This window comes from Phyllopteryx taeniolatus, chromosome 5, assembly GCF_024500385.1.
Source record: "Phyllopteryx taeniolatus isolate TA_2022b chromosome 5, UOR_Ptae_1.2, whole genome shotgun sequence".
In the NCBI taxonomy this organism is placed as follows: domain Eukaryota; kingdom Metazoa; phylum Chordata; class Actinopteri; order Syngnathiformes; family Syngnathidae; genus Phyllopteryx; species Phyllopteryx taeniolatus.
In genome coordinates, this window is record NC_084506.1 from 30,323,232 (window position 1) to 30,334,829 (window position 11,598).

At 42.2% G+C, this 11,598-nt stretch overlaps 1 protein-coding gene across 5 annotated transcripts; it reads right to left on the reverse strand.

Annotated features, from left to right (window-relative positions):
* Positions 1 to 986: 986 nt before the first annotated feature.
* LOC133478568 (long-chain fatty acid transport protein 2-like) lies at positions 987 to 10,268 on the reverse strand. 5 transcript variants are annotated; one of them, XM_061774766.1, is made up of 13 exons: positions 10,097 to 10,266; positions 9,593 to 9,980; positions 5,210 to 5,419; positions 4,977 to 5,132; positions 4,494 to 4,618; positions 3,920 to 4,114; positions 3,752 to 3,842; positions 3,449 to 3,647; positions 3,280 to 3,377; positions 3,017 to 3,064; positions 2,836 to 2,892; positions 1,422 to 1,552; positions 987 to 1,352 (listed from the first exon to the last, which is right to left on the reverse strand). In XM_061774766.1, exons 1-13 carry the CDS (start codon positions 10,112 to 10,114, stop codon positions 1,176 to 1,178), a joined length of 1,893 nt encoding a protein of 630 aa, XP_061630750.1. In that variant the 5' UTR covers positions 10,115 to 10,266; the 3' UTR covers positions 987 to 1,175. The 5 variants fall into 5 exon arrangements, with proteins under 5 accessions (XP_061630750.1, XP_061630749.1, XP_061630751.1 ...); XM_061774765.1 differs by having other exon boundaries at positions 9,593 to 10,257; XM_061774767.1 differs by lacking the exon at positions 2,836 to 2,892 and having other exon boundaries at positions 9,593 to 10,256.
* Positions 10,269 to 11,598: the final 1,330 nt, after the last annotated feature.

Genomic DNA, 11,598 nt, shown 5'->3' on the forward strand with positions numbered 1-11,598 from the left:
GGAGGAATGCCAAGTATGAAACTGAGCCTTGTTCGTCTGATGATTTATGGAGGGAGGGAGGGAGGGCGAGCGCACACATTACAACACACACACACACATTACATGCACGCACCACACCAAAACATCACGAGCACTTGCTCAATCCATCCAATTTGAAATATCTATGCAAAGTTCTGCCCTAACAAAAACAATAAGGCGCAGGACTCTGAGCTCTTGAAGAAGATTTTCTTCTTCTATGTTCAAGTGCGGTGTTGATGTTCAAACTGTGCATAATGTTACAGCGGCTTACAAAAAAAAGAAAGATCCCATGCCACACCATTTTTTTTTTAAAATAATCTTTGCTGTCCTTTTATCAGGTTTGCAAGATCATTTGGGTTGAAAATGCCCAGAATGCCCTTTTTCAAGATATCCTAGTTGGTCCAAAACGCGTGGTAGCGGCTGGATTTCTCATTATCGTTCAATATGTTCATTAGCGTTGACGAATTGGATGCCAATGGCCTGAGAATGAGAATAATCACAGGCATCATCATGATAGATACACTATTGGAAAAGTTACCGAGTTGTGGTGAGTTTATCCCGAGTGTTTCTTTGTTACGTTGAAGCTTGCTTTTGAGACTTTATTAATGAAGTATTTTTGAGAATTCCACGTGCCTTTTTGCCTTCTTGTTTTTTGGTAAAAAAAACAACAACTTTCTTTTGCGTTTCCCGCACTCCCGCTTCCCTGCATTTGGCTCCACCCTTTTCCTCCACCAAAACATCAACCTTAACAGTTCACAACTGTCTTTTGATTGACAATGAATCTATGATGGAAAATGTCTTAACCGTGCAAATTGAACAAATATACCACAGTTGGCCAATATTGGGATCTTAAGTACTGCGGCAAAAACAGAAAACCATGACTGTGACGACTGTTTGTAGGCCATCCCAACACAGATACAAAATAGAAGACATTTATTTTTAAATGGTCATTTGTGTTAGAAATAGCAGAAAATTCCTTTATTATTATTATTATTTCAATATTTGACCTGGCATGACATTTGCAACGTACAGTAATGGTTTATCACATTTACTGTTGGTTACTAATTATTGTATAAGAGCACAAAGAGAGTCATAATGTTACAAAACAAAGTCACTACAAAAAAAAAAAAAAAAGTAATAAGTATGCAACAAACGAGTTAGATTTTGATATTGCCTGATATAACTGCACGCACTATATCCATTGTAAGTGGCACATATTTCTTCTCCTTGTCATCCAGAAAATAGAGAGGATCCATGATGGCGGAAGGGTTGAAGCCCTCCTGAACCAGTTTGGCCTTCACAAGCTTGAATGTTCCTGTGACATCCAAAGAGCTCTGCAAGTAAAGTATCATTGAATGATATTTGCGAGGACGTCTCGTTTGGAAACGAGATGATTCGAATACCTGAATCCTTATAAAACGCGGCCTGGCGTAGTTCGGCAGGAAGCTTTCAAGGTGCTCGAAGACGCCCACGGAGTCAAACGTATGTCCGTCTTTGAGAGCTATGGCCGCCATGCCTACTCTCCCCTCATTGCCTGTGAACGGGGAAAAAAAAGAAAAAGAAAAACATGAAGAACGAGGCACCATATACTGTGGTGTATACTAAATAGTGTATAAAAACTGTGTATGTATAGATAGGAGCGTGCAACCATGCGATGTTCTTGTTGGAGATGTGTCCTGCCTCTGAGCTGATAAACCTCAGTACTGCTCAGGGTGTGTTGAGGTGAAGGTTCATTTCGCTCATTTCGGGAGACGAGAGAGGGCGCGTTTCTGGGAAAGCTGTCGCCACGGCTACTTTGGGTGGCTGGTGCCACAGAGAATATATGGATGCAATTCATGTATGCAGGGCTGGACGAATGGATGGATGCACCCTGAGCTGGGAATTTTGGTCAGGATTTCAAAATAAAATGTTTGTTTTTTTGTTTTTTTCAATGCGTGACACCAAAACATGTCCAAAATAAATAGCCTTTATTTCTTTCGTCAAGTTGTCTCCCAGTGCACAAACGACTTTGAAAGTTCACAGGAAGGCTCTATTTAAAGGAAAGTGGTGCTGAAGCTTCCCACCTTACAGTTGTAACAAAATGACTTTGGGTTTGGATTATTTGTGGAGTCACATCCAGTACACGCAATACGAGTTAGCGTTCATTCTTTGTAGTTGTCTGTGGCGTGTGTTTGCGCATGATGTGTTTTGAGTCACGACACAGGTTTCGTTTACTCTCCATCCGGCTCAGGTCACTTTTCACTTCACTGAACTTTACATTGATTCCACATATAAAGTATGTCACAGTTCAAGTGGAGATAAAAAAAAAAAAAAAAAAAAAAAAAAAAAGAAAGAAAGAAAACAAACATCGCAGGTGAGTTCTGAAGTGAACCTCGCTGAACTGTGAACGGTTCATTCACACGTGGCCTTCACCGCATAGTTGGGTGAAGGTTTAGGATCCAAACATTGACCCTAACTGACCGAACAAGAGAAAACAACGCTGACACGCACACGTGGACGGAATAAGCGGCTCAGATTTGCGGTATTTGTTTTCAATTCGGAATCCACAAGGCTGTCAAAAAAAAAATAACAAAAAAAACAAAAAACAGGTTAGTGGCACGACAGGTTGAGCCGCATGAAGCTCATTACTTCCTTTTAGAACAGGAGTTTCCTGCTGTGAGTCACAGTGGAGCTGCAGCAACGTGTTCACTTGTCAAATGAAAGGACGAAAACTGGAAAAGCATTCAGAGGGAACGACGGTGACATCGTTTGGCTCTTCTTAAGCATACCCAATGCATTCAAACATTGATTCATGGCTCAACGAGTTGCTGTACGTGCTTCGAGTGGTGAAGCATTCACGTTCACTGGGAGTCGGTGCATCTCTCCATCCAGAAACTGTAATAATAATAATAATAATAATAATAATAATAGAAAACTAACAAGCAAGGCGTTCACTGAGCACCTTGCAATCTTAATGTTTTGCAGAGCGTAGGAGAGTTTTATTGTCTCGCTTACTCACTCTCATCGCATTTTGACCGATGTTTGGAGGCCTTCCAGGCATAATTGTCTAGTTATGAAAAACAAAACAAAAAAAACATTATACGGCTATCTTAAGCAATTTTAAGCACTGTATCTAAAACTTTATCAAGATCTTTATTAAACCAGCACCATCCCTCTACAAATTTTTGTAAGACTCTTTTTCACTATACGTGTCCTAGTACATGCGTGTTTTTTTGGGGGGTTTTACTATGTCAAAATGACTGCACAATGGTGCACAATTACCTGGCACTTCCACGCCGTACACGCTGGCCTCAGAAACGCACTCAGCCTGAGTGATGACATCAGACACTTCATTAGTGGACACATTCTCTCCCTTCCACCTGTTGTTTGAAAAAAAACAAAACATCAGGTTGCGCACATTCGGCTCAAATGAAGGAAAGAGGGAAGTCACCTGAAAGTGTCGCCAACGCGGTCTTGAAAGTAAACGAAGCCGTCTTTGTCGATGAGCATCAAGTCGCCGGTGTTGAAGTAGACGTCTCCTTTCTTTAAGACGTCGTGCAGCTTCTTCTTCTCGGTCTGCTGCAGATCTCTGGCGTAGCCCAAGAATGGCGTCCTCGCAGATATCGCAGACACCAGTAGGCCAGGCTTGCCTATAGCATGTTGACAGTAAAAACAAAACAAAAATAATTGAAAAAAATGCCGTTGAAGCAGCTTTCATCACGCGATCTCTGGTGATTGCTGATTGGTGGCACACCTTTGGGAACCTGGATGCAGAGACCTGATGAATCCCTCAGAGGTTCCCCCTGGTCCACATCATACTTGATCAGTGCGAAGGGATTACGCCACTGCAAGACAACATCAAACCAACATCATGGATTAAGAAGTAGAGCTAAACAAACGGCACGTTGAAGTTTAGACTTACTCTGTACAAGAAGTTGTCTCGTCCCACAGCTCCGATCTTGCCGCAGTAATTCACCAAAACAAAGTTCCCCTCCGTTGCGCCGTAAAGCTCCAGGATTCGAATGTTTCCAAAGCGGCTTAAGAAATCTCTCCAAACGTTGGCTCGGATGCCGTTGCCGATTGCGAGTCTTACTTTGTGACTTCGGTCGTTGGGTTTCTATCACAAAAATAAAGAGAGAGATTTGTTTGCCTTGGAGGGGCTCCATTATGGAAACAAGGCTTTTAAATCACTTGTAAAAAAAAAAAATAATAATAATAATAAATAGTTGGGTCTCTGGAGTGTCTGCCCACATATTAAAGACGCTGTAAAGTGAATTCAGAGATTTGTTCTCAATTGTACATGCTTGAAGACAATTGCTGAAAATGTGCAAAAACTACGTCGTACTCAATTGTGGAGCTATAGCGTTAAACTCTCACCATTTGAGTTTTCCTGATTTTCCAGATTGTTTTAAATCGCTAAGGTCTGTCGCCCGCCGAGGTTGGAACTCAGTATTACAACAACAGAAACTATCGCTTCGATATGATGTCGGGCCTACCTTTGGCGTGTTACAGATGAAACGCATTATTTCGCCAATGTACTGGACGACAGTCACGTTGTATTTCCTGCAGTCATCCCAGAATTGAGATGAAGAGAACTTATTCTTCAGGGCAACTGTGATACCTGAACACGAGACAAAGAGAGAAAGAAACAAAAAAAAAAGCATTGCATTGTTGGAAAATGCAGGAGCTCATCTCCAGCTGTCGAGGACAAAGTCAGCTTGGCGGACGAGAGCTTCATCAGATCTTCAAACAATACTACGGATTATCCAGACACATGACTCGGCGCGTGGTGCCAGGCACTAAGTCAAGTACTCGAGTTAGTGTCCATCTTGAATGTGTACAATATGGTGCTGCTTTCAATTGAACATGATGACCATTGGGTTCATTGGAGACTCTAAATTGGCCGTTGGTGTGAATTTGATGCCTGTCTCCAAGTGTCACTCCTGTGATTGATAGATGAATGAATGGTCTGTGCGTACCGAGCTCAATGGCTCCTGCGAATCCAACAAGTCCCGAGGTGTGATAGAGAGGGAGGCTGATATATAGCACGTCGTCGGAGGTCAATCCGCACGAGCGGAGAATCATAGTCATGTGCCACAGTTTGGTATGAGTTAGCACAGCTGCCTTAGGGAGACCTGTTCGAAAGAAGAAGAAGAAGAAGAAGGTACAGGAAGTGACGAAGCCGGAACATCCACAACCCAATGCGGCTCACCTGTCGTCCCTGAGGTATACACATAGACAGCAGGACTTTCCATGTTCATATGTGATCTCAAATCGGGGGCGATAGGTTCAGATGACGCGTGGCTCATCTTTTCTGTGAAGCTGTGCATGCCCGCACTGGTGCGTGTGCGCCCCATGAAGAACACCGTCACCTGCTGCTCCAGAAGCTCTGGTAGCACCTCCTCCACAGCGCCCTGCAAGTCTGGGGACAAAAGCCTCTATCAAGCGGGGTATTATCGGGCTGAATTTGAGCATCCCCCGCCACCTCGCTGATCGAACTCAGCAAAGGCCCGATTATCGGCTGTCTTGAAAATTGTTGTTCACGACCGTTGTCACCCTGCGACCCGCATTTCCCATTCGCTGCAGCCTGTCAACATGTAACTACTGTACTCTGTTTAAAGTTTCCATTAGAGGCCTGTCCGTCACATGACCTGAGGCCCAGGAAAATCTGAGTGACAGCTTCTGTGCAGGTAATGCTGGGGAAAAAAAGACGAGCATCATGTAAGACTTTAGTTAGATTTCGCATGAAATACCAAAATATTCCATTACTTACTAAGTAATGACTGTTTTTAGTTTAGGGGTGTACAAAGCGTGGCCTAGGTTACACTTGCCGTCCACTGCGTGTTTTTTTTTTATTGGCCCATCACAAATTGTAATAATTAAACACAGCTTGCATCAAATGGTTACGAGGAAAAGTTCAAATGTTGAAATATTGCACACAATTAGTGTATTTTAAAATTTAAACATGAAAAAATATGAATATATTTGAGTTTTTTTTGTGCCTGGCTCTTGCTGTTCTCAGTTATGCACATTTGTCACCGTGCATACGGTTGAACCCTTTTGTAGTTTTGGATTTTTGGATTTTTTTTTTTAAATGTTCATTTTCCTCTCTTTTTCTCCACTGCTTCATACTCACAACATCGTCCACAAGACTATTTTGCGGTTGTCTTTCTGAATCAATTCTGCACATGCGTGGCAAGATGGCGCTGTGCATTGTATGAAATGAGATGGGGGAGGGGGGGGGGGGCTGCATCAGAACAATTTATGATGACCCTGATGAGGACAAGTGCGATGGGAAAAGGATGGATGTTTTATATTCATGGCCTCGAAGTGTCGTTAATACAAATATTTACTGTAGTTCTGAAGTTACGCAATGTTGATGGTTATGGATGTAGATTCTACATTCCTGTTTAAATGCTACTGTAGCTCATACATGGGTAAATACCGAGGGTTATACAAATATTATTTATTGAAATTGTGACATTTCGGGGTTATGAATGAAAGAATACAGCGTCATCCTTTTATTATCGTTGCATGGTTTGCAAACCTGAACCTGCCTGAAAAGAATCGCCTCCGCAGTCCTGTTAAAACAGCGGGAAACAAAATGAGTTTGACCTTTTGGCCCCCAGGCCGTCAGCTTTGGGCTCCGAGGAGCACGACGAAAAGACTCCTCGTTTCATTTACCTCCAGTGCAATTCTTTGACTTCATGACAATTAGCTCTTAGATTGTTCCTCTTTTCATAGCACTACTATTGCTTATTTGCACATCTGCACGTTGCACTTTCTTCAATACGGTACTTGGAAGTCATTTTTATTTTTGGTATGAGCTCTGGACTGAACATTTGTGAGTGATATTATCTATGGGTACGGTGTTTCTTTTAAAGTGTTTTTTTGTTGTTGTTTTTTTGAAATTGTCTGACTTTTGGACTTTTAATCATCTTATTCTCACTGCTTATATTGTCATTGTGTACCTTGTCCTCTCTGTGCTCCTGCTGCAGCACCAATTCCCCTTTAAGGGACAATAAGATTCTGATTCTGATTCTGATTCACCCGGCAAAAGTTCAAAAGTTCTTCCTCGTGATGTGAAGAACAAATGATTTGCCACACAAACCTCCAATCTGCAGGCTTTTCTGATTGGTTGATTTCGCAATCAGATCAAGAGCGAGCAAGGAAGGCTGTCCATAGTCAGTACTCTAAACACATAGGCCAAAATAAATTATGTAATGCGTATACTTAACATATACAGTCGCATTGTGTAAGGCCAAACCGATGTTAGCCTTGCTTTTTTTTTTTTTTTTTTTTCCAGAAAAGAGGTTGTGTGCTTTGCCTCCCTTACATCAATGAATAACTTTAATGCGGAGTACTTTAAGAGAGCACTGGATGTGTTGTGTAAGATGGCAATGACTGACAACATTTGAAATAGGCCAGAGTGGATTTAAAGAAAGACTGTACTTGACTGAGAAATGCTGACTCATTCATTTCATGCTACTTTAATCTTGCATTTCCAAATGATTGCTATCATATTAGTCTCAAATCAAGCACTTAAAATAATTGAACGATCATAATCGTTCCGTTGCACCCCCTTCTCATTTCATAGAATGGACAGCTTCATCTCACTGCACACGTGCGGAATCGATTCAGAATGGTGACTGCTAAATAATCTTGTGGACGCTGTTGTGAGTATGACGCAGTTACCCCCCGTGGAGCGGAGAAAAGGAGAGGAACATGAAAATTGCTCACAACTCAAAACTACAGAAGGTTTCAACGTGATGGACGGTGAGGAGGAGGAAAGTTTTTGTTGTTGTTGTTGTTGTTTTGTTCAAGTCTGACTTGACAGCCAGCGAGTGGACAGGGGCTTTGCGCTGGTGTGGCCACATTTGAGCGCCTCGTTGTCGTGGCGTGAAAGAAGTCCCGCGACCATATCGCCATATCGTTAGTGCCATATCGCGGTTTCAACGCATTCAGTGGACGGACCCACAGCATTTGAGAGTGGAGAGAACGACTTCATTTCTCACAATTTTGAAGACTCATTTTACATAGTTGCCGATTTTGTTCATCGTTCAAATTTGGCAGGGCTGTTAACCACACTCTTCTCTGTGGTGTGTCAGATTTACAAGGAATATTTATTTTCACTTTACAGGGGCTTTAAGGGTTTTATCTTAAAAAAAAACTAAAAAAAAACAATTATGCAAGTAGCAACTTACAGTACAGTGTCAGATAAGAGTTCACTGATTCCAAATTAAGAACAAGTATGTATACTCACCTTTTGTCAAAACTGAACAAAAGTACAGGTGCAGCACTTGAGGGAATGCATTTAGTTAAATGTGGATGTGGAGGGCCTGGTGTCCGGGTTTGCCTGGGGCCCCTCGATGACTAAGCTCCGCCCCTGTAGCTCATTTGGGGGAGAGGAGGGGTTCACATGTACTGTACACCCTGTACTGGGCACAAACACCAATTTACACTCACATTCGGGCCTACGGTCCCCAATGAACCTTTTTGGAACGTGTGAGGGAGCCACGCAAGCGCGCAAGAACATGCAAACCACTGAGGCGAGATTGCAGCGCAAACTTCAGAACTGTGTGGCAGACTTGATAATCATTATTGCACCATGCTTCATAAATAGAAAATGAGCTGAAAAACACTAATTACGGTAGGGTGGGAACCAGAGGTGGGTATTTACTCAGGTAACATTTTCCATAAACTGTACTTGTCAGAGTACTTTAAATGCACCGTACTTTTTACTTTTACTTGAGTATTTATGCGAAGAAGGATCAATATTTTTACTCCCTTACAATGATTGACATGCCGTTCGCTACTTGTATTTATTCATTCTTGCGTGTGCGCATCTATTATTAGTCAAACGGGATCACTAATGTCATTTGACTCCAATCCACCAATCAGACGACACAAGGCAGTCACATGACTGAGCCAATCAAAATGACTCCTTTTTTTGTGGGGGGGGTGGGGGGGGGGGGGGGGGGGGGGGTTGGGGTGGGACAGCCGGGCGACTGTGTTTATTTTCCAGACTCCAAAAAAAACAACAGCTTTATCATGCAGCTCTTAAATTGTGACTACCCAAACTTGATATTTCAGCCCACTTCTAACTTGAGAAAACACCTTGCAGTAAGCTGTAACAAGTTTCTATTGTTGTTTTGGCAGTGGATACGGCAAAATTAGCACTATCCGTAAGGTGTCGCACACGCGCACACAATCAATAAGTCTGAAGTCATTTAAGCGAATAAAGCAAATCATGTTTCTGTAGGACCCAACGCATGTGTTGTTGGTTGTTGGCCAGTTAACAATTGAAATGGTGGCAGGTGTGTGTCGACTTCCATATATTATTATTATTATTTTTGTTTTTATTTGATGTTCATGCTCTGATTCAAAAATAAACAACAAGAAAAAACAATCAGAAGTTTGTCTTTACTTGAGTAGTCTTTTCGCTGAGTACTTTCTTACTCTTACTCAAGTAAAATATTTGGACGACCAATTTCGACTTTTACTTGAGTCATGTTATTCGCCGTTCGTAACCTGCAAATGTCATATCGCGGGAGCGCCACGTGCACGATGTGTATTTGCTGGTCGAACACGTCACCTTGAGCCACCAGCAGGACTTGGGCGCCGCTGCACTTGAAGCAGTGCAGCAGAGACTTGGACCTGATGTTGGAGTTGAGGAGAGCCGCCGAACATCCGAGCTTGAACAGAGCCAACCAGAGCCACGCGAACATGGGCTCGTTGGCTACGAACAAAGTCACCGTGTCGCCTTGCTTCACCAGGCCGCTTTGCAGCAGCACCCTGGCGGCCTGGTTGCTGAGCCGGTCGGCGTCCTGGTACGTGAACGTCTCATCTTTGAAGAGGAGCAGTGGCTTGTGCGGCTGCCTTTTCGCCGTCTCCAAAAAGTGCTCCAGGATGGTGTAGTTGCTCTGGATGTAGCGGAAGACTTTGCGCCGTATCCGCAGAAGTGTCACGATGTATTTGACGTCCTGGTAATGGTAAGGGAAGCGGAATGAAAGGTAAACCGCAAAGGCTGCGAGAATCAACCACAGGAGCATGTTTGCAATGGGTCACTGTTCGTCTGAGTAGCACAATCTGCATTCACCTCAGTTGCACCAAACATGATGCGGTGACAGCATATCGTGGGCAGCGTCGTCTTAACTGCAGAGATCACAGAGGTCAGACTGCGCAAGAACCCGACGAGTCAATGATTACCGAAAAACTATTTCAGGATAAACAAATCCGTCAAGTGACATTTTTCACAACTCAATCGGATCAGGGCCACGTTCAAGTAAAGCTGGTAGAAGTCACTCACAAGCCACACGCAACATTTCCGAGAAGTTAGCAAACATTTACTAGAAGTTAGATTTTTAACCCCTCCCCACTCGACCGTGTAGTTTAGCGGGCTGCATCTCAACATTTTGCATCACTTACTTTCCAAGTACTACCCAACCCTGCATAAATCAAATATTACTTATAATTAATTCTAATAATTATTCTGTCGATTGTAATAATTATAGGTTTTATAATAAACATTGAGGCCTTTACTTTTTTTTTTTATAATCATCATTTTGACCTGAAACTTACCTTGGTTTAAAATAATACATTTTTAAAAAATGAAATACTGACTGTAAAACAGCAACATCTTATTATATAGAAAATGCATAATGAATAGAAAACCATTAGATACTTATTGTGTCACAGTAAGCTAACCTGCAAATTTTTGTGAAAAAAAAGACAAACTTGAACACTTGAGGACACACTCTTTCTAAAAACATGCATTTGAATTTGCTTGAAATGTTGAACGTTTTCACACTTTTTGAACACATTAATAAAACAAAGCACAACTATGTTATTTGTCAGTCATTTTGGTAAATTCGTGGAATTTACCAAATAAGAATAATCAATCCCAATAACTGGTATCAGTACTCGCCTATCCCTAATTAAGGTTGGGCTTCAACCTAAGGATCCCGCGTGTTACCCTCGAAGTGCCCGATCTCCTCCAATCTTAGAAGCTAAGCAGGGCCGGTCCTGGTTAGTACTTGGATGGGAGACCAGTAGGAATACCAAGTGCTGGGGTTGGGCAGTGGCCCAATCACCTGCTCCCGTAAAAACCTACAAATTACAGAAATTGCAATTGCGGCCTGTTTGTGCCTCATGGCACTGAGAGCTCTAACTAACTAAAACCCTCGGTTGCCCCTGACCTCATAAATGCTTTTCTGCATGAATAGGCAACAAAGAGAGTTGACCAACTCCAGATGTTATTGCCTTTATTCAAACTCTAAATTTTCCTCCATTTGCAGCTCCTGTAACTGTGATTACTAGCTATCCCAATACAGTGGAACCTCAATTTAACAAATCCCGGTTTAACAGATATCGGAAGTAACGGGCCATCTGGACAGTTGTCACTTAAACTGCCAAGTACCACATTTGCATAAGTCAAATATTACACTTATGATAGCCAACAGGATCAAACTAAAGACATTAGATTATTTGGTCAATTAAAATAATTATAAGTTTTATAGGGGGGGGGGGGGGGGAAGAGGCATTTAGGGTTTAAAATGTAATTTAAAATTTAAAAATTGAAATGTTGGCACGAAACACTCC